At 62.3% G+C, this 25,460-nt stretch overlaps 1 protein-coding gene across 1 annotated transcript in view; it reads right to left on the bottom strand.

The window, feature by feature from the left end:
* The window catches only part of PRDM16 (PR/SET domain 16), a 287,340-nt gene extending 262,523 nt beyond the window's left edge, over positions 1-24,817 (bottom strand). The window contains exon 1 of the mRNA XM_081816813.1: positions 24,540-24,817. Coding sequence (XP_081672939.1) covers positions 24,540-24,576 — 37 coding nt within the window. The 5' untranslated portion in view covers positions 24,577-24,817. The remainder of the gene's footprint in view (positions 1-24,539) is intronic.
* Positions 24,818-25,460: the final 643 nt, after the last annotated feature.

Below are 25,460 nucleotides of genomic sequence, written 5' to 3'. Positions count from 1 at the left end.
CCCAGCCTGGCACACACTCAGCCCCCAACCCCCTCCAGGCCCTCGGGATTCTCCCAGGGGTCAGGAGCATTTCGTGGTGACACCACCAGGGCAGGGCCCCGGGTCCCCGTTCACTTCAGCAGGACAGCAAGGACCCTCAGCTGGCCATGTCCATGCTCGGGGGACGCCCGTGTTCTCCACTACACCAAGAAGCACCACCTGCGTGGAAGTCGGCTCTCCATCACCTCTCCCCAGAGCCCAGTGGAAGTGGTAGCTGCTCTCTGCAGGGTCCCAGCCTGACACTGAGCCTCCCAGGAGCTCAGAAGCGCTGCTGGCCTGGCCAGGGCCGCTCCCATTTGCCCAAACTGCCCTTAGACCCACGGTTCTAATCCTGGGAGGGGGCACCCACCATCGACCACATTTGAGTGTGTGTCCCTGTGTTTTAAGAAGTCCCCCGCCTCCCTGGAGATGCTTAGAAGCCGCGGGGAGAGGAGAGGTGGGCTGGGGGCCTTGGCTGCCCCCCCCGCCCCTGGGCCCCAGCGGCTCCTGCCCTGGCGCCCCAAGTCCCCCTTCCCTCCCAGCGCTCCTGCCGCAGCTGCCCAGTCCCTGCCCTGAACGCGCGGGCGTGGGTTTCTAGGTCACCAGCAGCCACAGACCACACGGACGGCGACCACTGCTTTCCCCAGACCGAGGTGACTGGACAGAGTCACCACTTCTGTTTGGCACTTCCTGGAACACAGCAGCTTGACCGCAGAGTCACAGAAGTCCAGATGCCCCCGCGACTCCAAAAATTCTCAGCACTCCGGGGAATGTACCAGAACTCCTTCCTTGTCCCTCCTGTTGTCTCTTTAGGCATGTTGGGGGTGCACAGGCCTGACCCCATCACCCAGCCCACCCCCTCAAACATTCCCCATCCTTCCCTGCACTTTGGAGCCCATCTACAGTAGCTGCCACCAGGCTGTGGTTCAGGGGGGAGCTGACGGCTGCCCACAATTTGACAGGCATATAATGTCTGCCTCTGACACTGGGCTAGCCTGGGCCCTGCCTCTGACATCGGGCTAGCCTGGGCCCTGCCTCTCACACTGGACTAGCCTGGCCCTGCTTCTGACACTGGGCTAGCCTGGGACCTGCCTCTCACACTGGGCTAGCCTGGGCCCTGCCTCTGACATCGGGCTAGCCTGGCCCTGCCTCTCACACTGGGCTAGACTGGGCCCTGCCTCTGACATCGGGCTAGCCTGGGCCCTGCCTCTGACATCGGGCTAGCCTGGCCCGGCCTCTCACACTGGGCTAGCCTGGGCCCTGCCTCTGACATCGGGCTAGCCTGGCCCTGCCTCTGACATCGGGCTAGGCTGGCCCTGCCTCTCACACTGGGCTAGCCTGGCCCGGCCTCTCACATCGGGCTAGCCTGGCCCTGCCTCTGACATCGGGCTAGCCTGGCCCTGCCTCTGACATCGGGCTAGCCTGGCCCTGCCTCTCACACTGGGCTAGCCTGGCCCTGCCTCTGACATCGGGCTAGCCTGGGCCCTGCCTCTGACATCGGGCTAGCCTGGCCCTGCCTCTGACATCGGGCTAGCCTGGGCCCTGGGAGGGGGTTTTGGCTGGGGAGAATCAGGAGCTGCAGTGGACTGAGGGAAGTCTCTAGTGAGATCCCCAGCCCCGGCTCACTGATGCTTCTTGTCAGTCGCAGAGCTGGGCAGGGGTTTCCAGAGGGGGGAACATTCCTCCTACGATCTGCAGAGACCCACTCAGCCGGACCTTCCCACAGGGCCGCTGCCTTGTCCTGATCACCTGCTTCAAAGATGCGGATAGGGGGCAGCTGTAACCTTTCCCATCTTCCCTGATTTTAAAGGTTTTGTCTTGAGATGTCACGGCCCCCTCGAGACAAGAGGAGACAGCATCCCCAGCCCAGGCCCCAGTCCTGGAGCAGCCAGCAGACCCCACAGTGCATGTGCACCCACCTCGCGGCGGGGAGCACCTGGCCAGAGGGAGGAGGGCCCCGCGGCTGGTGCTGCCAACACAAGGGTCATACAGAACCATCCACAGAAGCCCCCGACCCACATGCACTTTCCATTTCCAGATCACTGACCACAGGTGGTGAGTGTCGGGCTTTTGTAAGTAAATGACACGTTTTATCATGGGAGGGAAAGGGCACCCCCCCCCAGCACGCTCATTGCCACACTCCTCAGATGGTCCCTGGACTTGTGACTACAAGGCCCTCTCCCTGGGCCCGATCGGGGGCCATCTCCAGGTATGAGCACACGCAGTGAGCAACAGGCAAGACGGGCCCCCTTGTTCCCGGTGGCTGGAGCCCCGGGGAGCACGTAGCACCCTCTGCCGTGGGGGTCAGTCTGCGGGGACCTCGTGCCCCCACCCCCACTGCAGGGCCACCTCTCCTGACTCCTTCGGGAGCGCACCCAGCTGCAGAGCCACAGTTCAGAAGCTGGGACCTGCAGGTGGCTGTGGGCTGTGTCCTCTGGGCCTGCATAGCCTTATCTGCAAGAGGGCACCACCCGCCTCGCCGTGGGGATTACAGGAGGACCCTGTGGGGTCCACACTCATCTGCAGGCGGCTCAGCCTGGCCCACTCACTGAAAGCAGCTCTCCCACCCTTATGTCCTGTGATTTTCCCGGCGGTCCTCACATCGGAGTTGTCCTATACCCACCACGTGTCTATGCCCCACCCTAGAAGGAAGGCCCCCCCAAGGTCAGGCCTCCCCCTGTTCTCAGCCTTGACTCTGGGTCTCACTTGGCAGTGGCACGTGGTGGTCTCTCCATAAACCAGTGCCCACTGAGAGCAGGTGGCCCAGCCCCAAGCTCTCACCCTGTGTGTCTACAGTGTCGTCCCCCCTTCTGGGGCTGTGGGACGACAGGGCAGGAGCCGGGCAGGAGCTGAGCAGGACTCCAGGGTCAGTGCCTCCCCAGAGAGGGTCCACTGCAGGCATGGTCCCGGGGCCTTCCTGGGCCCGCCTCTGTGGGGGCTGTGTCCCCCACTCCCCAGCAGCGGCAGCCCGCTCCATGTGCCAGATGGAACGTCAGGATGGCTGGGACATTGCCCAGGGGCTGGCAGGGGGACAAGCAGGGGGACGGATGGCCTTAGCCCTAACTCCAGCTTCCTCACCAACACCCCCCCACCGGGGTCTGAGCGCTTCTGAGAAGTCTGACGTCTCCAGCTCCTGCAGGAGAGAGCTGCCCTCGGTTGTGTCCCTCCATGCATGGGTCAGCTCTAGCAGTGTCCCCGAGTGGTCTCTGCTTCTTACCATCCTCCCCAGGCCTCAGTTTCCCCATGCACACAGCGCAGGCATCAGAGAGCAGACTGTCCTGTGCCCCTGGGCTTCAGCTACTCTGAAGCCTCAAGCAGGCTTTGTACCCCTTTGCAACAGCCATCTCTCTCTGCTCCCCAAATTTCCTCTTCCTCTTGGCGTCTGGGCTTTTGAAGAGAAGAAGCCCCTTCCTGACCCCAAGTGCACGACTGCAGGGCAGGCTTTGGGGGAGAGCCGAGACCCTCTTACACATGGCTAGACCCCGCTCTGCTCCTGGGCACCTGCGGACAAACGGGCTGCCTGGCACCACTGTGGATGTTTGGCCTGCCCGGGGAGCCCCACTTCTGGACATCTCAGGAGCCAAGGAAGCTGCCCTTTGGGTCCTTGAGGCTCACCACAGACCCCGTGCAGGGCCCGGGAGCAGAGAGACAAGCACCCCCAAGCCTGCGACCCTCGGAGTCTAGTCCTGAAGATTCTGCTGTCTCGTGGCCCCCAGATCCAGCAAGAACGTGGCCACTACTCCAGGAGACCCGAGTCAGATGCCTTGCTCGCTCTCCGGGGCAGGAAGCGATCCTTTCATCTGAAATCGGGGTGCCTCGGCCAGAGGTCGAAGGGGGGGAGGCACTGGGGTTCCAATGGGAGGTTTCCATAGGTGTCAGTGGGAGCAGGCTGTGGCCAGGCCGTGTCCAGGGTGGCCCCCCAAAGCCAGGGGTCACCAAAGGCCACCCTCTGGCACAGCCTGGGATGAGGGTCATGGGTGTGGGAAGCCCACTGGCAGGGATGCCCACGCAGGTGGCCTCCGGAGGGCGACACGTGCCCAGAAGGGGCCCCGGAGCTGGCCCAGTTTCTTTGGGCAAAAATGACCCCTTGGTTGCTGGCGAGTTTCCACTGTTGCGTGGGCCACCCCGAGGAAACCGGGCACTGCCCGGAGGAGCCCCACGAAGAGCTGCTGAGTGGCAGGCCCGGTCCTCTGCCCCCAAGACCAGGCAGGTGCCGAGCAGCGTCCCCCGGGTGAGGCAGACAGCCTGTGGGGATGCGGAGGCCACGGCCCCTGGCGTCACCCCACCCTGCCCAGCACCCCCTGCATTCTGGAGCCCCGACATCCCCTTCATGACAGTGACCTCTCTGGCTGCTCCCTAGACCCTCCCCTGGAGCCCCTGGGGGCCCCACAGGATGGGACTTGCAATCCCTACTTGAGAACGGAAGACGAGAGTTTGGAGGGCGCCGAGCAGTGGTGGAGCCAGGGTTTGAGCCCGGGCCCAGGTGGTGCGAGGTCCGGGTCCTGACGGCCTGACACACGCAGGAGGCAGTCCTCACGTCCCGGGATCTGGGCCTCACCAGGGGACGTTCCTATTTCACTGGCCCACACAGATCATGAACCCCAGGGCCAGGACAGAGCTCCTCAGGGGTCTGGGAGATGGGGAGCGGGGCACCCCGCTCACGAGAGCCACTGAACCCATGAGTGGGTGAGTGGATGTGAATGAATGAAGTGACTCCAGAGGGGACTGTCCTCCCGTGGACTGTGTTCCCGTTTTCACTGAACCAGAAGACACATTGGTGGGGACTGTGTTCCCGTTTTCACTGAACCAGAAGACACATTGGTGGGGAGCAGACTGGGGCCCGGGATCCACGTCCCGGCTTTAGGCTGGTCTCCAGAGGAGATGCAATAAAAGGGGAACTTGCAAGCCAGACACACGGCCCCCTTGAATTTTCTCTGCTGTGGTGGCTGCCCCAGGAAGAAGGTACTCGGGGAGCAAATGCGCCCCAAGAAAGCCGTGTCTGGCCCCGGGCAGGGCAGGGCCACTGCTGTTCCGAGAAGTAAACTCTGTACTATAAAAAGGCCGATTGAACAACGTGCGTTTTATGGCCTGGGGACGTTTTATTGTTCCTGTACAGGAACATGGGCAGGCTGCTGGGCTCAGAGCCCTCGGTCCCTCCTGACGCCCGAGATGAGCTCACAGACCCCCTTGAGCTCCAAGTAGGTGAACGGGCTCCTCTCCGGCCGGCTGTGTGGGGAACACAGGCCTGGGCAGAGGCGCCTTCGGGCACAGGGACCCAGGGCCGGGTGGGGGAGGCCCAGGGCCCCACATCGTTCAGAGGGCAATGCTTGATGAGCTCTCAGCTGGTCCTGCCGTGCGGGCAGGTGAGGTGTGCAGGGCCGGGGGGCCACTCCACATCTTCTCCAGCCAGGGACCATGCTAGCACTGATACCCCCTGCATCACCCATGGGGGGCCACGCCTACGGAATTCCCCCAGGCCGCGGCATCCCCCGGGGAGGACGGATGGGGTGACAAGTGGCCGGGCGCCAGCCAGCCCTAGAAACACCTGCATCTTCCGAGCGCACGTGGGGAGGGGGCCCCTAGTCCCTCCAGAGCGGGAGTGGGTTCTGCACTGAAAATCGATCCCACACTGACGGGGAAAAGCAGAGACAACTGGAGGGGGGTCACGGGGGGGGCCAGCCACGGCCTCCAAATGAACCCCTTGTGGTGAGTGACCGCAGCCCCACAAGCCGCCCAGCGACGTGGGAAGAGCCTCCATTTCCTGCAGGCGAAGCTGCCCCGTGTCCACCCCCACCCCCACCCCCAGAGCAGAAGGCACCGCAGGAAGGATGGGGCGTGAGGGGTGCGAGTGAGGAGCGGGGGGTGTTCTGGACGTGCCCTGGCTCCCACCCCAGCCAGGGGCCGGCTTGAAGCTCCCTCAAGCACATCAGAACACACATGGGGAAAAGGCCGTTGGGGTCGGGGGTGGGGTTGTGATTGGTTTCTGGATTGTTCTCAGTGACCCGGGCCCCTAGCTCCCTGATTTAATGCAGCCAACACCCAGCGCCCAGCCTCCCTTTCTTCCACCAGGAGACCTCTCGCCTCATGGAAGCCGGGTGCGCGCCTCACGCGGAGAGCCGCGGCCAAGGTCACACGGCCAGGGTGCCACCGAAATTATAGGCAAGAGACGATCCTGTTGGAAGTTCAGGGCTCATAAATCCCCGCCACACTGCTGGCCGGCTTTAGAAGGTGAGAGAAACAACATTACAAAGCGAAATGAGGAGAGGAAGAATGTAGCATGAAGGCCAAAGAGCAGGGGAGCCACGGGGGAGGAGGAAACACAGCTCGCCGAGAAATTCAGTCCAATCTTTGCTCAACCACAAGCAGGAGGCCGGACCCCGGTGCCACCAACAGAAACGCTCTCCCTCCCTGGAAAATTGATTTGTCAACAACCAGAGACTCGTCCAAAGGCATCTCAAGGTTGTTGTTGTTGTGTTTTTTTTTTTAAGGAAAGACAAAAACCATCCGCAGTGGCATGCACACTCCAGAAACGCCTTTGGAGAACAGGGAGTCCTGCAACTTTGAGGATTGCTGGGAGGGCCCTTCTGGGCTGATAGTTTGGAAATGGGGGATTTGCAACGTCCGAGGGAGCAGCACACAGTGGGCATTCTTGGTGAAGAATTCATTTGGAAAAAAAAAAAAAAAAATCAAAGTTGGTTTAAATCTCTGATGAGCTAAAAACTCCCTCCCACAAACCCAAGAAATGTGAATTTCCTCATTTGGGGTTGTGTTGCCTGCCAAGCACAAGGAAGGGCCCTTGACCTGACCCCGATGTGGACAGTGGTTCCCTGGCGGGGCCCCAGGCCGGGGGTGGCGGGCTGGCTGGGTCGGCGCGGCCCTGGGGCCCTCCCGGCTCCCGGGCGAGGTGGGTGCCGCCAGGAGCTACAACCCAAGGGGCTCCTTCTGCTCTAGACTGGACATGCAGGTGGGAAGCCCCCTTCCCCTCCGGCCAGCCGCCGGCCCCCGCTGCCCAGCTCTCGCAGGTGGGGCATGTGAGGTCCCCTTTCAGAAGCAAGCCTCGCCTCACCCTTCACCTCCAAAGGAACCGGCGCTTCCAGGGGAGGCTCAGGCACACAGTCTCCAGTGGCCGTGGCCGTGGCTCGGCCACTACAGACACCAGGCCCTGGGCTGAGAGCGACAGTCACTCGGACTTCAGTGTCTCTCCTTCCTTTTTTTTAAAACTTTCATTGGAGGTGAATGATACTATGTGTCAATTGCCAAACTCCATCACTTAATTGCTTCACTGCTGGAAATTTCATGGGGTGGGGTGTAAGTTCTCATTTTTCACAAAAAACTCCAGGCATGGACTCATTTCTGCAGATCTTTTGCCTAATTAACAGCATACTCCATAAAAACAAATAAATAAATAGGGCAAGCACGGGCCAATGAAGCCAGGAATCCTTCTCAGCTCGGAAAGGAAGCCTCCACGGCGGAAGGAGCGAGGTCACGGTCGGGGGGCCCCAAAGAGGAGGGTCTGCTCTGCCCAGGCCCTGGGTGGCACTGCCGTGGCTTGGCGAGATAAGCCCCCAGGGCTCCGTCTTGGCCCTCCTGCTCCCAGACAGGACCGGCGTCCAGACGGAAGGGCACCCTGGGCGGGGAGGTCAGGCAGGGGGCCGGCGGGAGGAAGCCCAGGCCAGGCTCCAGCTGGAGGCATCTCTGCGCTGAGGGTGTGCAGGGCAGGGGGCGTGGGGAGGTGTCTCATCAGAGCGGGTCTCGGTCTGACTGCGAAGAGCCAGAGCCCTTCACCCGAGACAGAAAGTGCAGTGCACACTGAGCAAGGCGGTCAGAACCCGTGACCCCAGAGTCCAGGCCGCGTGGCCTGGTGGAGAGACCCTGCACGTGGACCTTGCCAGGCAAACACCGTACAGTTTATAAAGACGTCCTCATGCACCTGTGTGCCCTGAGCATGCCTCAGTTTCCCTGCAAGGAAGGGATCTGAGGTGCAGAAAAAGAAAGGGACCCAGTGGGAGGCGACTGTCCAGCCAGGCCACCGTGGCCTTTAGTGGTGCCCCTGAACACACAGGAAGGCACCAGGCCCGTGCCAGGCCCACAGGTTTGTGGTCAGGTGCAGACAGCTGCAGCGCTCCAGAGAAGCTGCCCCATCAGTCGACCCATGTGTGTGGAGCATCAGCTCTCAGGACTGGACACGCTTCTGGGCCTCGAGAAGGCCCACCTGGAGCCCCTGAAGGCCTGGGGACAGATCCTGACCAGGGACCCCCTGCCCACCCTGTGAACCAGGAAGGTCACTCCAGGCACCCAGAGAAGACCAGCCACGGCTCCCCTCCACAGTTCCAGGAAGCCAGGTGGCATGGGAGCTGATTTCCCCGAGGGACGGGCAAGTCCGTTCTAGATTCAATCGAGAGCCTACGAGGTATGGATCACCTTTTTGTCAGATGGGGACACCGAGCTTAGAGCCGCTGAGAGCAGCCAGTCACACAGCTTGCCCGCGGTGGGTGCGGGGTCCTACAGGGGTCTGAGCACGAAGCCTGTCCCGCTGACTGCCACCAGCCAGACTGCCCACACAGACGCCACCCCTGCCTGGACAGAGCGTCAAGACACACCCGCTCCCCTGGGGGGAATCCGGCTCTCGCCCTGGGGCAGCGCCTCTTTCCTCCCCCATCCCAGAGCAGTTTGCAGCCACGGTCAGTGAGCTGAGCCGGACACAACTGTAGTCCTCCCAGACTCAGCAAGATGAAGCTTCGTCCTTGGGCTGCAGGATGATTCCGACCCCGTGAGGCAGACCACCCATCCCCGTGGCTCTTGAAGACCCTCAGGCCCCCCGCAGCACCCCGCCAAGACTGCAGGAGGCCCCGTCCACATGTCTTCAAGGCCGCGACGCCACCCACACGTGCATGTTCCACCGGGACCTCAAGAGGGTCAGGGGTGGGTCCTGGGCACCAGCCCCTAGAACACTTAGACGTGCCCACGTCCACTGGCAGAGACAGGAATGAACTGGGACTGAGGGGGCAGGAAAAGGGGCCTGGATGCTCCGTGGAAACAAACCAAGCACTCCAAAGCCCAGCCAGCAACTACAGCCGGATGTGTGTGGGCGCACCTGCGCGTCCCAGCTGCAGCTCTCAGACAGGCACCCCGGGGCCGTCAGCCTCCCCGCCTGACCTCCCCGCAGCCGCTGCACCCCACCAGGACACCCCCACCGCCGAACAGCCCGGTCTGCTCAGTCTCTCCAGACGTTGTGTTCTCGAAGCGGGCGGGAGCCCTGGGTATCCGCACCGGCAGACGCAGCCTGGACTCAAATTCTCCAGGGTGAGGGCAGAACGGACGGTGCCTCCCTGGCTCAAATGTCCCGGGCCAGCAGCCTCCACTCTGGGCCCGCACCTCAAATTTCGGCGACGGAGCGGCCGCAGAAAGCATCCTTCTTTATCGGTGGCCTGCGTGAGCTCTATATCTCTGTGGCCTCTCACCCCCAGCATTCCACGCCTCCCAGGGGGGGCAGATAATCCCACAAAGGGCCTCATGCCAGAGTCCCCACGCTTTCTCCAGTGCTGAGAGCTTTGACTCGTCAGCACTGGTTCGAGGGAATCTCCTTACGGGGCCCCAGGGTTCAGATCGAATGTCCCTTTGAAAGGGCCAGAGGGGACCCTGTGCCCCTTCTCCTGCATCTGCATGACACCAGATCCAGCTCGTCCTGCCCCACCCTAGAGGGATGGGCCCCCGACACCCCAGGGTCCTCGAGGACCGCCGTCCCCAACGAGGGAGGAGGGAAAGGCCCGTCCCCTGGCCCAGCAGGTGCCAAGACCCTTTCTTCTGCAGGGGCCCATGGGCTAGTGCTTGGACTCAGCTATACCAGCCTCCCTCTCCTCTTGTTTTGGGGCCACAGAACCCAGTGACAGCTCCCTGGAGGAGGATCCCTTCACCCACCAAAAATGTGCTCTGCTCTGATGTCTACCTATGGATCTCCTGAATTGTCCAAGACTAAGCCCAGAGTCTGGCTCAGGTAGTCGTTTGTGTGCACAGAGCAGTCTGCACATGCGTGCACATGCGTGTGTGCATGTGTGTATGTGTTACACGTATACACACTGCACTGAGTAAGTTGTCCCAGTGTGTGCCTGTACGTGGATCGGTTTGTGTGCACATGTGAGCATGCCTGCATATGCATACGTGTGTGCACGCGTGAGCACGCCCACGTGCACATACATGTGCGCACTTGTGTGCGTGTGGGGGGGTGTTCCTGCGTCCACGTGTGCGTGCATGTGCATACATGTACAAACCGATTACAGGAAAGCCCCACTGTCCCGCCGTCCCCTGAGCAAGTCCTAAACTTGACCCTCTGGATGTGCAGACACACTCTCAGAAGTCAGAATGTCAGCCGGACAACAGCAGAGAGAGGAGAAACAGTTTCCCCTCTTCTAGGTTTGGGACCTGCTGCTCAGTGGCCCCAAATCCTCTGGCACAAAGTTAAGCAGAAGACCCCAGAAGACAGGGTTCACCACAGACTGTAACCCCCTCCCCGGCTGGTGCTGGGTCCTGGGTCCGGCAGGGCAGCTCACCACCGTCCCCGGCTCTTCTTCTCCTGGAAGCTTGGGGGACAGAGTCTCCAAATCCAGGGAAGACACTGGGAAGACCCTGGCGGCACAGTGGCCCAAGGCCCCCCAGACAATCACCGGCCGTCCCCACGACGGCGGGCGCAGCTCCTCAGCCAGGACGGCGCAGGCCTGCAAGGCCACCTGACCCGCATGTCTCTGCTTCATTCACTTCCCCCATCACATCATTTCAGAGGGGCTTGTCAATCTGCAGGCCACATCCAGAGGCCCCCAGCGAGACCCCTGCACCCCACACACTCACACACGAACCTGCCTTCAGCCAGATGCAAGAAAGTTCCAGAAACCCAAAATAGCTGCTGACAAAGACAGCCTGGACCCTGCAGATATCATAGCAATAATAATACCCCATTCACGTGCCTTCGGCCTCTTGCCCCACGTCCCATCTGAGCCAGTCAGAGCTGTCGGGCAAGGGGTCACCGGGACCATCCTGCCCCGGAGAGGAGGAAGGAGGTATGGGGCTCGCCTCTATTGGACACACGAATGGAGTTTCATCCTTCCACCCAGGCTGGCCCTTCTTGGGCCGGGAAGGGACAGAAGCAGAACTGGACACCCACATCTGCCTCGCCAGATCTAGGGAAATGCCCCCAGCACAGCATGGCAGGCTGAAGGTGTCGGGGAAGGAGGGCACGGGGTCCCTGCTCTGTCCTGACCCAGCAGAGACGGCATAGGTCGGGGAGCCCAGGAGCTGACCTGCAGGGACAAGGGCACCATGACTGTGACCGGTGTGTGTCCCCCAGTCCAGCCCTGGTCAGAATGAAGGATGCTGCCTCAGGGTCCCCACCTCTACTGCTCTAAAGCTAAACTCACCCTCAGCCAGAGCTTCCTTGGGGGTGACAGTCCTTGGAGCCCAGCTGGTTGGGGTCCCATCACCATCGGGGTTCCCGCTTATCAGCAGCTGTCCTGTCTCTCTGAGCCTGAGCCAAGGGTGACTCCAGATGGAGGGTCAGGCTGGCCTGGAGGTGCTCTTGCTGGACCTAAAGGGGGCCTGCTTGGTCCTGAAGATCCAAGGGGCAGGAGGTCTCCCCTGGGGCACTCCCTGAGACCACCCTGACTGCCTTCCCTTTGCTAGGGGCACAGCCTCCCACCCTGGGGGCAGCAGGTGGCCCATCGAGTTCCTCTGCTGTGTCCAAGGTGAGCCAAGATAATGAAGCCGCTTCTCCCATTTGGAATTCGGGAAGTGAAGACCAAGCGCTGACCCTGAGGCCTGGGGCTGGTGGCCGTCTGATCTGAGGAGCCTCAGGAACTAGCCGGACAGGCATCCCACCCGAGGGGCCCAAGGGTGATGCTCACAGGGGCATTCACCATCCATCGCCCTCGCCCTGCCTGCTGGCCCAAGGTCCAAGGGCCTCTGCCTCTGGGCCTGGCAGGGAGGGGAGGGCTCGGCTTGGTTTTGATTTTACAGATTCAGTGAGTGTCAGGGGCTTGGAGGGGAGAAGTCATCGTGGCCCCCAGGTGCCCCTCCCGGGCACCCTGTGGCCAGACTGTGCCCCTTTGCTGGTGACCACCACCCAGTGATGGGGACCAGTGTCACGAGCATGGTTTCCCAGGAGGTTCGGTTCTGGCCCAGAGGTCCCGATGTCCCGCAGAGCCCACTGCCGGCCTCCCGGAGCTGCCTGTGGCCCACTTTCCTGCCCCCTACTCCCCCCCCCGACAGCCACAGGCCCTGCACAGGAGGCCAAGGATTATTCTAGGGCCCGGTGAATAAAGAGTCGGGGGTTCTTTGTCAGAAAAGGCACGGTTGCATTCCTCCCGGCCCCGGCCCCAGCCCTCTCCTGCACGGTGCCAGGCAGAGTCTGTGGGTCAAGGAGGGGCCTCCGGGGCAGACGGGATCCTGCCGCAGTGCTGGGCTTCTCCCCCTCATGGCCACGGCCCCTCCCCTCAAATGAGGGTAGTCTGTCAGCATCAGGAGGCAACCTAAAACCCCGGCGAGGGAACACTTGGGTTACAGCAGAGAAGGACCCCTGTGCGGGCTGCCAGCCATGGGGGCCAGGCGGGGTGGCCGGGACAGACCTTGGACCGAGTCCGCTGCCATAATTAGCAGATGAGATTCAATAACAAACAGCTTTGAGCGGCTTTATCTAACCTTTGGAAGGTAAGATTAACACCTTTGATGGAGAGAAAGTTAAGACGCGGGGGCCCCTCTGCTCTGCAGTTCTGACTCCCAGCCGGGAAACGCGAGCCCCCCTTGGGCCAGCGCTCTGCCCCCGGGGCTTCTGAGGACTGGCTTTCCAGCGGCCTGTGTAGTCCTTTTGTTTGGCAGCGAATGCACAGCCACCAAACCGCACCGTTGTCCGTCACACGCTCACACACGCACACGGCCCGGCTCCCTGACCGCGGCTGAGAGCTCCCCGAGGCCGGACGGGAGGCCCCCACCTCACCGGCTCATAATCAGAGACGCCACGTCTCCAGGCGCGGTGGAGATACGCAGTCTCCCCTCGTCCCCGGTTGACTTGTTGCTGCTCAGATTTCATTGGCCCGGAAGAAGACGTCGAACGCACTCCTCCGAACAGAAATCCGCGATAAGTCCTCCTGGTGGGAAAGAGCGCCGGCCTTGCCCAGGTGCACGGTCCGCGCCGGCCGCCGACCCGTGTGTGCGAGAAAGCAAGGGCTGTCGGCACGGTCGCCAAATGAACTTTGGGAGCTCTGAGGACAGCACCCAGCACAGCTCAATGGTCTTATTTCTAAAGTAACGTCAAATCACTTCCAGGGAAAAATCGATCTGTCTCCGACAGCTTTTCCTCCTGCTAACGTGATAAATAAATAATTAACCACGTTGTCGGGCTGTTTCATTAAAGCAAAGAATGGCTGGACGGGCCGAGATGGAGAACCCAATTGCAAAGACGGAGTCCGGCTGCAGCCCCCCACGTTTTACGGCTCCATTTGTATTCTGCCAGTCACTAGCGGTACGCTCAGCCCAAGCTGGGAACTGAATACCCTATTCAGAGAGGTACTCGCAGGCGTGTTATTGCAATTTAATATTTTCGCACACAGACACATCATTATCTTGGAACCTGACACTGCGGCATAATTCTGTAATTTTTCAAGAGGCCCTAATTTTTCTCAATGTGAGCGCTAGGGCCCAGGATTATCCAAACAGCTCCCTCTCCTCTTTGTTTCTTCCGGGGGCTCATAAACGTGCAGGCAAGTGCGTGCAGATTGCCTGCTCTCCACCTTTGAACTTCTCCGTTGCCTTCTCCCACAACAACCAGCTGCAGACGGCTCCAGGCCCTGCAGCCCCGCGGCCTCCAGCCACGGTCCCAGACACCGCGGAGAACCGAGCAGCGTGCGGCACTCTGTGCAAAACCCGAGTGGGCCGGGACGGTACAGCAAAAAGCCCCGCCTGAGGGTAAGTCTCATGCAGACATCAGCCCCACGCTTGCACATAGGTGCACAGAAGCACGCACGTGGACGGGTCTGCACACCCCGACACCATCTCCCACCTAGACCGGATGGAGGGGCTGTGCCAGGGGCCCACAGAAACGCCCCCCGGTTTTCAGGCAGCTCAAGAATGCACTGGCTTTCCCAGGAAGAAGAGCTGGGAGAAGTTTGCAAGGGAGGCCAGATCCCCCAGGGAAGCATCTTGGGATGAGCAGGTGGCAGCCCAGAGGACGCTGGCCCAGGCTGGTGGGCACACCGCGCCCCATGCTGGGCACTACGGCCCAAGGTAGCTCCGTACAAACTGATGTTATAGACGTTCTCACAAGCTCCCCTCCAAAAGGGACCCGGGGCCTTCCGGCAACCTGGTGCCCTCCTCCTCACAGAAGCTCCAGAAACAGTGCCCAGGACCACTCGGGATTTGACCCTGATGACACCCACGTGCTCGGGGTTGGGGGCTGGTGCTGGGTCAGCAGGGGTGACCAACAGCCACTGCTGAACTGGGGCGGCCGGAAACGGTCGTCGGGTCAGCACAAGCCAGAGACGCCGGTTCCCAGCCCAGTAAAGACCTGAGCATGTCGCTTCCCCGGGACTGAGGGAGAAGCCGGGCTGCCCGGCAAAAACAGGAATGCTGGGAAATGGCCCGAGTCTGGACCTTCGCCTGACCTGCCGAAGGAGTGTCGGGGGGGTGCCAGAGGCCCTGCAGCAGGAGGGAGGAGGCGCGGGGGGCACACGAGGGTCGACACCCTGCGCTTGCCCGGGGGCCGCCGGGCTCTCCCATGGCCACCGTTTGGGCTCCTCCGGTGAGCATAATTTCCGGTCTTTGTTTAAGTGTTTTATGGACCGATGTGGCCCGGCCTCTCTGAAGAGGCTGTTACAGCCCATTGAGCAGATACAAATGTCTGAGCGCTTTTAAATGCATGCCCCTTTCCCTCGGAGACGCAACCAGAAGGAGCAATGGGAGTCTATTATGTAAATCCATATTTCGGCATAATATTGACTGCCAGCTTCTGAATATAGATACGGGGATTAAACTGTGTCACAGGAAAGAGTTCCCAGCCATGGCGAGTCCCCATTCATCATACGCCGACCCAGGCATTTTATCCCGTTGCTGAAGCGTCGGAGATGCCCGGCCTACCCGAGGTGCCCGAGACGCACACACATTTCAAGTGAGCCCCTGAATTTAAAACACAGAGACTCACAGAGGCAGACAAATGGGCAAAGCCCCTCTCCGAGCATCCCTCCCTCTCGCCCCCCCCTTCTGGTCTTTCTAATTTGAAATAGACCCACTCTCTGGGGGTCCAGCCACCCCACCGGCAGAGACATAAGGCCAGGATGCCCGAGAGGGGGTTGCCCCCAGAAGCGATGAGGTTGGGGGTGGCTCGTTGGTCCGATCTGGCTTTCTCCCCAGTCAAACAGCTTGGACACGGAAGCCCGGACCCCAGGGCAAGGGTTTGTGGCCCCAGACTCGTCAAGTTGCCCAGAGCCTGGTGACATGACCACGCCTATCTCTGGGGGGCCGGCCCGCAGCCGGGCAGCCGTGGGGGGACCTCAGGTACATCTCAGAGCCCTGCACACAGTAGGCCCGAGGACAGCGTGCTCCACTCCAGGGGCAGGAAGGAACGGACAGACGGCACAGAGCCCCCAAAACAAACAGGAGACCCTGACCCCCTCAGGAGCCGGGGGCCTCCGAGGAGAGAAGAGCTGGCAGATGCCAGGAGCCGTTGAAACGGACAGAAGGATGGAGAAGGGACGGGGAGGCAGCAGGAGGGAGGGGCTGGGCTTGGCGCCGGCTAGCATCTGGCCGCACGTCAGAGGGGCCAAACCAGACCCGGGCACCCGTGCTTCTCGGTTTGAAAATAAAACTACGAGCTAAGGCTCTTGTGTGCATGTTTTACTCCATGACTGAGCTATGCGGCAAGAACCAACGGGAGCCCTTTGCCGGAGCAGGGCGGACCGGCTGAGCCGGAGGGCTTCATGGCAGGTGCAGCTGGGTACGCAGAGCAGCGCCACGTGCCAGGGGCCGTACCCTTGGGCGGGCAGGCGCTCACCTGCAGGCCTGCACACCCTCCCTGTGCCCCCGCCCCCCGCCCGGATGAGCCCAGGGAGGCTGAGGACCAGCACAGCATTTCCCCAAGCAGACCAAGGGGATAAATCCCAAACTCACTGCCTGTCTGAATGGAGTGGGAATTCTGCCTCATCCCCACCTGGCCCCAGGACCCCAGCAAACACCACGCTGGACCCTTCCAGAACCTTCCATGCAGTTATGCCTGCTGGAGGCTGGGGGGGCGAGTAAGATGCAGATGCACACGGGTATTTGGGGTGGTGGTGGGAGGGCGAGCAGGCAGGCGAAAGGCGGTAAGAGGAGCCGATCTGGTGGCAGAATGTGGGGGACGACGCTGGCAGCAAAGGTGGGACTCGGGATCCAGGAGTGGGGCACACGCACCGGAAGCCGGAGTGAAGGGGGTGCTGGGGTTCTGGGGCCAAGGAGAGGCCTGTCCCACGGGAGGCCTCGAGAGCAGCACCCAGGGCTGGGGCTTGATATCTGTACTAAGCATTCAGCTTTGTTATTCTCTCTAAAGTAGGAAAGTAGACAAAGCCAGTTATTTCTCGACTCGGCAGCACATTGAATGGAAAGCAAACCACGGGCCTGAGGTCCCACCCTGGACATATGGAGTCAGAGGTCTAGGGAGACCCAGCCCCGTCGGCCACACTCCTGAGGAGCAGGTAGGGCCTTCAGACCTAAGGACGCGGTGCCCATGTCCCCCTCGATGCCCCACCATCACCCACATTGGAATCCATTAGAGAATATAAATGTGTTGCAGGAGAAGATCAAACCTACAAAAACCCATCCAGGCGAGTCGGGAGACCGAGGGGCAGGGTGAGGGGTTAGCCCTCAGTACGGCCAGAAGTGCCCAAGTACATCTCCCGGAGCCCCCTAAGAATCCACTGCTGCGACCCAGGAAACCCTCAATCTGCAGCAGCCCCATCCCCAGCTCAAACCAAGCTGACTGCAGCCTCTTCTTCCTCTTAACGCCCTGTGGAGCTACCTGCGGGTGAGAGGGGACAAACACTCTGGAAGAAGCCCAAGGCCAGGCTGAGCCCCAGCGTCTGCCCATTCGCAGCCAGGCGCCCTCCCTGTCCACCTCCACGCTGGGAAGAGCCAGTGCCCACTCAGCAGGGGCTTCAGGTCACCTCAAAGTGCACGCAAGAACCAGGAGCCATCCAAGGAGCCCCGGGCTTCTCCCAGCACCCTGCTCCCAGGTCTGTGTGAGCACATGGCCCGGGAGGGAGGGAGGAGCGAGCACCTGCCGTCACCTGCCTCACCTGCAGAGGCAGGCTGGGCGCGGACTCCCGCGGAGAGCGCGGATCCCACACGCCCCTCCCCCATGCTCCTGGAGGGCTGCGGACTGGAGGCACACACCCTTCCCGGAAGTGTGCTGTCACCGAAAAGCAGCATGAGTCTGGGGAATTTTGCTGAGAACCCTCCTGTCGGGTTCAGAAAGCAAGTGTGTGAGGGTCACCGGTTCTCTCCCTTCCTGAGCAGGGTTTCGGGGATGAGCCGAGCAAACGCTCGCTGTTCCTCACTTCCCCAAGTTTGAGCGGGGAACACGGGCCCTGGGATGTTTTTGCTCCCACGCCAGTGAAGCCCTAAAGGCCGGTCTGCTTCTGGATCCCTCCGTCCACCACCTGGCGGGGGGCGGGGGGCGGTGGAGGGGAAGACTCTGCAGCACCAGCCTCTGGGCCCACCTCCAGCTGCCCTCCGTCCCCAGGAGCATTTCACAAGAGTCTGACGCTACACCAAATATTCCCCCTGGAGACCGAGACCAGGGTCAGACCAGAATGAGAAGGTGACCCTATGTTATCACGTCTGCTTAAGGACAGGGTCCACTGTCTCCACCCTGAAGGATGCATATTTGGGGTTGGAAATGACACATGCATCAATATGTAAAATGGGCACGGGATAATTCAGAGCCTGGTTTAGAGGAGGTAAAGTATTCACCAGGACCCAGCCACGGTTTAAAATGATTATAAATTATTTTAACAGTGCATTTGCAAAGGGTTATAAAAACAGCCATAATATATTTTTTTCCTTAGATTCTAGAATTACCAGTGTGACAGCTAATGCAATAATGATTTGTTTCAAATGCCAGTGTTTAAGCGGTATAAAGCTGATTTTATACATTTTTCCAGTAGGCCGCATTGTAGTTAATGAAATTAAACACACCAATCGCATTTGTCCCCAGGGGATGAGGAACTGAACACACCACTGGTTTATTTTTTTATTAAAATAAATTGCAGCCAGCAAGATGGACTAATTGCATACAGAATTGAAAAAGAAACATTCCATTGATATAATTAAGCCAATTTTCATGGACAGAAATAGTTATAGTGGATATAAAATAAGCAAAGCCTTCACCAGAATCTGACTTCACTCCTTTTTTGCACAGAATGTTAACTATTAAACAAATATGTATCTCGGAGCCGAGGCACCGCTCTCTGGGAGCTCCAGGGCATTGTTCCTGAGTCTCGGGAGAGGCCAGCCGGGCGGGCCAGCCAAGGATTTGATGGCAGAAACCCCAAGAGAGAGAGAGGTAGGGCAGGAAGAGGCCCTCCCCATGGCCCTGGGGCCCACAAGAGCTCAGGAGCACTGGCCAGACTGAAGGGAGTACCACAGCCCTGGCGGGAGCCTGTGAGGTGCCCAGGATTAAGGAACAGCGGCGGATTCAGGGCTGGACCTGCAACTGCAGCCTCGGGGCTCCTTCCGCCCGGTGGCTCAGGTCCACACAGCAGCGGCTCCACCTCTCCCTGATTGCCTGGGGGAGGGGTGGGGACTATTTCCCTTTTGCTCAAGCAAAAGGCAGTACATGGAGGGGGGGATGCAGATGAGGGTGACCCTGGTCAACACTTCTGCCACCCTGCACCTACCCTTGGAAGAGGGGTCCCAGAGCCCCGGGCTGGGGCTGGAAAAGCGTCCCACCCAGCCTGGGGAGGACAAGCAGCAGGAGAGTCCAGACCCCGGCAAAGAACACCCAGTCTGGAGGAGGCTGAGGACACAGTTAGCTGGTTGCATTCACAAGCTGTATGGGGACTGATGTCTTACTTGCTTTTAAAAACCAGACCTGTTACAAGCTAAGCACTGTCCTTGGGAAAATGCTTAAACCTTGACACATAAAAAAAGAAAATCCTATGGAATTAACTACAGCGTGCAGTGCCCTAAGGAAGGGGGCAGGGTTAGGGTGTGCGAAATAAGAAAGCTTGGGGAGCTTTACTTAAGTGGCATCCAGTTTCATGCCTAACTTGCTGTGTGACCTTGAATGGGCTACTTGACCTCTCTGTGTTTGGGATTTTTTTTACCCCTAAAAGTGGTGCCCGCGAGGCCAAATTCCCTCTTCAAGGTCACTGAAGGGGAGTGGGGTCATGCCTAGTAAGTGGACCAAGTGTGCCTTTATGGGATCCTGGACCCGCTCCTGTCTCCCGGAGGCTCGGGTAGGGACAGGGACAGGGACAGGGGCGGCAGCCCATTCGGACCTCTTGGTAGGCAGGTGCGTGGGGTGAATGCACGGGGCCAATGGGCCACCTTGGCCGAGTCTGGGCCCGGGGGTGCATACCCCGGAATAAGGCAGGGTTGATCCTGCAAAGCCCGACCTCTACCCTGCGCTTCGGTTTCTCCCCTCACCATCCTCCCCCCTCCCCACACCACCCTGACTTTGACCCAGGCTCTGGAGCGCTCTCTGGACTCTCTGTGCCCAGATCCGCAAAGCGACTGCGATGGGGACACGGGCCTGCCGCCCGCAGAGTCTGGGTCAGGGTCAAGAGTCGGGAGTTGGGAGCGCGGAGCCCGCCCTTCTCCATCCAGGAAACCGAGAGGCGGAGACCCCTGGGGCCGATCTAGGCCCTGGAGGAGGAGGAGGAGGAGGAGGAGGGCGCTGCTCCCGCTGGCCGGGCTGGAGTGAAGGGCGCCAGGGGCAGCAGCCACCCCCTCGAACCGGCTGCCCTGTGCAGACGGCAGGCAGCGCCGTTCGCGTCGCGCGGTAGTTACCGGGACTTTGTGCACGGAGAGCAGGGGGCTGCAGCGACGTTGGCTCTGCCTGGGGTCCCCAGGCCCCGCGGCCGGGCCAGCCCGCACTGTCTGCAGCCCTGGGCAACCCGTGTCCGCGCGCGCGACCGGCTCTGTACGGCGCAGCAAGGCCCGGCTTCTCTGCCCCTTCGCCAAGTTTCCTTCCCGCAGGGGGACAGTGCTAGGGCTGTCCCTTGTCCTCCCGCGCCCGCTACTCGAGCTGTAGCGTCCAAGACTTGTTACACGGGTTTGATTCAAAACCTGATAAATTGTCTTTAACGCTATTTGAAAAATTTTAAACGAAATTATTCAAAAGATTTTTAATCCTGGATAATTTTTGTTGAAACTCTAATTATACATCACCTTAATTACCAGCCCCAGCCCCCCAAGGATCCCTAATTGCCTCCTAATTGAATAAAACAGGGGGCTAATCTAGCCTACAGAGGCCCTGCGAGCGGGCGGCCTCCCCCTAGGGGCCCAGTGGGGGGAGCCTCCAGCTGGCCCCACTGCCAGCGCCGGCCTCCCAACAGAAACGGCAGGACCAGGTCCCCTGCCCCGTGCTGTGCCCAGAAGGGGAACTCAGGGTTTTCGGGAGCCATGGGGGCCCGAAGGGTCAGGCAGCCCAGCCCGCACCTGCTCCACCAGCGGCCGACAGGAGGTGCAGGGTGGCCTGGCGGGTGTCCGGCGGTAGAGACCTTAGGGCACAACCCGTGCCCTTCCCCTGGGAGCCCACTCAGAGGTCACCCAACGGACAGGACTTGGCATCCGCCCCCGCCCACAGGCCTGGGCGCCCAGGCACACCCGCGGGGCCAATGGCGAAGCCAGAGCCTGCAGGCACTCAGCGCGCTGCCGCGGGGCACCTGGCCTTGGCCGCCAGCCCTGCACCCCGCCCCTCCACCACGGCCTCGGCGTTTTCGCCCGAAGCGGGGTGAGACGCTCGACTCCTGCCGGACATTTCCTGGCACTGCTGCCCTCCCGGGCGTCCAGACCGGAGGCTGCCGTCCTGGCTGCGGGGCGAGAAATGGTAGAAGGGGCAGACTTCTCCTGGCGGGCGGGAGAAGGGCAGGGCCCCCGCAGAGCCGGAGCTGCTTTCGGCTGGGGAGAAGGAACCGCCTAGGAGCTCAGGCTCCAGCCGGGCTCCCCACACCCTGTCACACACACACCTTCCTCGTACACATCACGCTCGATCGCACACACCAGACACACAAGTCCTCCCTGGAGCAGAGGTAGCAGCCCCCCACCTGCACCCCAGGGGGAGGCGGCATCTGTCCTGAGGACACTCTCCCCAGGCCTGGAATATGTCCTGTCTAGTTGTGGGCCACGTTCCTGGTGATCAGGTCTCAGGGGCGGCTCGAATGGGGGCCGTGGCTGGACGCCGTCTCTGGGAGCACATCCTCCCCTGCACAGGGCCCCCCAGCTGTGTGATGAGAAGGTCAGGAGGGCACCTTGGCTGTGTTGACCACCCCCACCTGCCCACCTGCCTCACAACAGTGGCTGAGACACAAAGCTTTTGTTAGGCATTTTGTTTTGAAAATGTAGGGTAGGGACAGCCCCAATTCCTCGCAGGCCCACAGTGCCCTGGCCAGCGTGAGGGGACCCGGGACCTACCTGTCTTCACTCTGCCCCCAGCCCCCTAGGCTCACACTGAGGAGGTGCTGAGCACCGCAGCAGCCTCTGCCCTTGGAAAGCTGGACTTAGGAGCCCCCAGTGTGGGCCCAAAGGTGCTGCTAGTCAGTCAGCATGCAGGCCCAGCTGGGGAGACCCCCCGGGAGTGGGATCCTAGGGAAACACAAACGAAATTACAGCCCCAGATGCGCCCTCTGGGGCAGTCCTCAAACTCTGACTCAGGGGGTGACACTCACTGACAAGGTTGTCCTTCCAGGCCCCACATATGGCTTCAGGCACAGCCCAGCCCTGCATACTGGACTATAACCATGACCTCTCCTTCTTCCTCCAGCCCCCTGACCCTGGCCAGGAGGTGGCTTACAGGGGTTGGTTCTCTGGGCCACCCTGGGGCTGCCCTGCTGCCTCAGACTCAGGTACTGGAGTCAGGTCCCCAGGGACGCCCACATCTGCTTAAAATATTGTCCAGTGGAATGAAATTCCTCGGCAGGTCCTGCGCTCTGTGTCAGGCAGGCAGCGTGGCCTGTGCCTGTCGGGGCCACCTTCTTGGGGAGGGCTGGGGGCAGCTGTCCCCGCTGAGAGAGGTTTCCAAGGCGTGCTCAGTGTGGGCTCAGCGGGCTCTGGGCCTGACGCACTCGCTCTGCTTTGGCATTTTCTCACCAAGGACTCCCAGGAAAGGGAGACCTGTGGTCTGCCCTACCCTCGGGTCTGGTTCTCTGGCCTCGGGCAAGGCTGCAGGACGCCGCTGCCGAGCACCCATTTAGGTCCTGAGATGAGCCAGCGGGCCGCCTTCCCCACCTGTCGGGGTGGAGCAGACGGGGAGAGAGCTGAGGGCCAGACGGCTGGCCTGCCCGGCCTGCCCGGCGTGGGTTGCTCCGCTGTTTCCGGGGCTGCGCTGGGGGCGCTGAGCTGCCTCTCGCTTGCAGCGAAGGCCCAGGAGAGCGCGGCACTTTCCACCTTCTCACTCCAGCTTCAGGCCCTTCCCCAGCGACAGCCTGACCCAGGCAGCTTGCAGCCCAGCGGCAAGACTCTGAGGAAGCCGCTGTGCTTACACACACACCCAAACATGCACACCAACACCCACGCCCTGCCGCCCATGGGCACACAGGTAGCGGGCCCACAGCCCTGGCACACCAGCCACAAAACACTGGGGCCTTGTTCGCACCAAGAGGGGCTACAGGTCACGGGAGATGGAGGAGGCCGAGGCCCCGAGCATCGGGCAGAGGAGACAGGCTGGAAAGGGGTGCCTCAAGGAGGAGCCCCACACAGCCACGGGGGACTCCACGGGCGTCCTGCAGAAGCGGGGAGCTGCTTTTCCCCGGTGCTCCGCGGCGGATGCATGGCCTACCACCGAGGGGCCGCTGTCCGGGGGAGCCAGGCCAACCCCACCGAGGAAGCAGAACTTCTTCGGAAAAGTGTCGGGGAGTTTCTGGCCCACCAGGCTCACGCTTAGGGGCTCAGCCCTGGTGCGGTCAGGCGCCGCCGAGCAGGGTCAGGCCGAAGAGGAGCCGGCTGAACGGCCTGGTGGTCAGTCAGGGATCCCAAGGGGAGCGGGCCGGGCGCCCCTGCCGCGGGTGGGCGGGCGGCCCGCGGAGGAGGGGGCGGCGAGAACGGGCGGCGCCGGTTCCTTCCCGCTCGGCGCTCGCCGCTTCGCTGCAGCCGGGCCTCGGCCGGGCTCCGGGAGCCGCGCTCGCCTGGCCGCGGCGCCGCCGCTCCCACCTGCCCTCTTCCCGGGCCACGGTCCCGGGCCCGCGGGCCTCTCGGCTGATGGCGCCGGCGGTCGGAGCGCGGAGGGCGCGCGGGTGGCCCCGAGACGCGGCGGCCGGTGGCGGGGCGGGCGGCGGGCGCACCGGGCCGGCGGCGAGGACCCGGCCGGCGGCGGGCTGGGCGCGCGGAGCTTGGGGCTCGGCCCGAGACGGAGCGAAAGAGAAAGTAAGAGCGGGGACCGGGCAGCCTCGCCGGGGGCAGCCCTGTCCCCGCCGGGCCTCGAGGCTGTGCGGGCGACAAGGGGCAGAGGGGCCGAGCGGGCCGAGCGGCGCCGAGGGCGGCGGCAGCGGCGGGTCGGAAGGCGTCCGGGTGGGGACCCTCCCGCTGGAGGTACCCGCGGCGGGGGCGGCCCGAGCGGGCTGCCGGAGTCACGGAGGAGCGCCCGCCGCCGCGCGGGGCACCAGTCGGGAATAAACTTCCCGACCATACTTCCAAGCCCAGGAAAACGTCTCCATTTTGCTCCCCAAGTGGCCGAAGCTGTCCTGCCGCCGCCAGCCCTGCCCCTGCGCCCGCGAAGCGGGGTGGACGCCGGCCCGCGCCCCCCCTCCGCCCCCTCCCCGGCTCGGGGTCTCCCTCCTCTGCGCCCCGCCGGCGGCCGCCAAAGACGGTGCTCTAGCGCCCACTATTTCAAAAGCCCGGAATATGATTTGACCAGGACTGAGAGCCACTCCGAGAGAGAGAGGGAGAGAGCGAGCGAGGAGGAAAAAGTTGCTCTCCCCTCTCGTCAACTTTTCGCTAACTTTCGCTTTTCGCTCCCCCCCACCCCCAGCCCTCCCCCTCCGCCCCCCTCCCCGGCCCCCACCGCGCGCCTCGGGTTCCCGGGCCCGAGCGCCTGACACTGGGGGGGGGAGGGGGTTCGCGAGGAGGGGGCCGGCGCCTTCGGGGAGCGCGCGGCCCGGGCGCCCCGAGCCTCTGCGCCGAGCCCGGCCGCCCCGGAGCGCAGGAGGCGGAGCAGCCCCCGGGCCGCGCGGCCGATCCGAGGGCCGGGAGCCCAAGGCGCGCCGGCCGCGCCCCGACGCGCACCCCTGGCCCAGGCGCCCCGGCCCCGCGGCCCGGACCCGGCGGCGCGGCGCGGCCGAGCGCGGGAGACTTACTTTTGGCTAGCTTCCTCGCCCTCGCCTTGGATCGCATGGTGTCGGCTCGCGGAATCTCTCTCCTCCTCCTTGAGTCCAGAAGCAGCTACACACTATCTTCATCTCCCCAGCATTGTCAGTTTGGACACCTTCGCACATGCGCACAGAGCACTCAATCTGACACCCCTCGCCGGGGCCAAAAAAACTTTGCAATGTATTCATCATCCTCATCGTCGCGCCGCCGTCGCCGCCGCCGCCTCGGCGCGGGATTGGGGGGCTCTCCTTGGCCTTCCCGGTCTTCATCTCACTTATCTCTTCCCCCCCCCCGCCCCCTCTCCCCCCCTCCCCTTTTCAGCGCAGCTCGGAACTGGCCCTTTAAGAAAACATTCCGTGCTCGGCGTTCCCGCCCGGGGCCCGCACCCCGGACACTTTAAAAGGACCCAGGTGGCCCCGGAGGCGAGGTGACTATCCCCCCACCCTTCCCCTGCGCTGCGTCGCGCTCCGCCCCAGCCCCGGCCGCAGGCGGAGTGGCGGCTGCGTTGGTCCTCGCGACTTCCTAGGATGGGGGGGGGGGGACGCGCGACAGTTCGGACGCGGGTCTGGCTGGGTTTGCTTCGTTTTATTGCATTTTATTACTAATTAAAAAGCTTTGCGTTCACCGTCGCCCCAGCCTGCTTTTCTCCTCGTCTCTCCCCGCGGCCCCCCACCCCGGCCCGCCATCGCCCGAGGGGGTGTCCCGGCCCGCGCGCCGAACCCGGCTCCTCCGAAGCCCCCTCCGGGCCCCGCCGCCCCCCTCGGGCCTGCCTGGCTCCCGCCCCTCCCCTTCGCCCCCACCCCAGCGCTGCTACTCCGGGCTTCGCGGCTCAAAAACAACAGCTCCGCGCTCCGCCCCAGCCCCGGCGGGCGGCTGAAACTCGGACCCGCCGCCCTCGGTCCGCGCGG

This window comes from Leptonychotes weddellii, chromosome 4 (assembly GCF_054177405.1).
Source record: "Leptonychotes weddellii isolate Sample4059 chromosome 4, ASM5417740v2, whole genome shotgun sequence".
NCBI lineage: Eukaryota > Metazoa > Chordata > Mammalia > Carnivora > Phocidae > Leptonychotes > Leptonychotes weddellii.
This window is presented reverse-complemented; position numbering and strand designations above follow the sequence as displayed.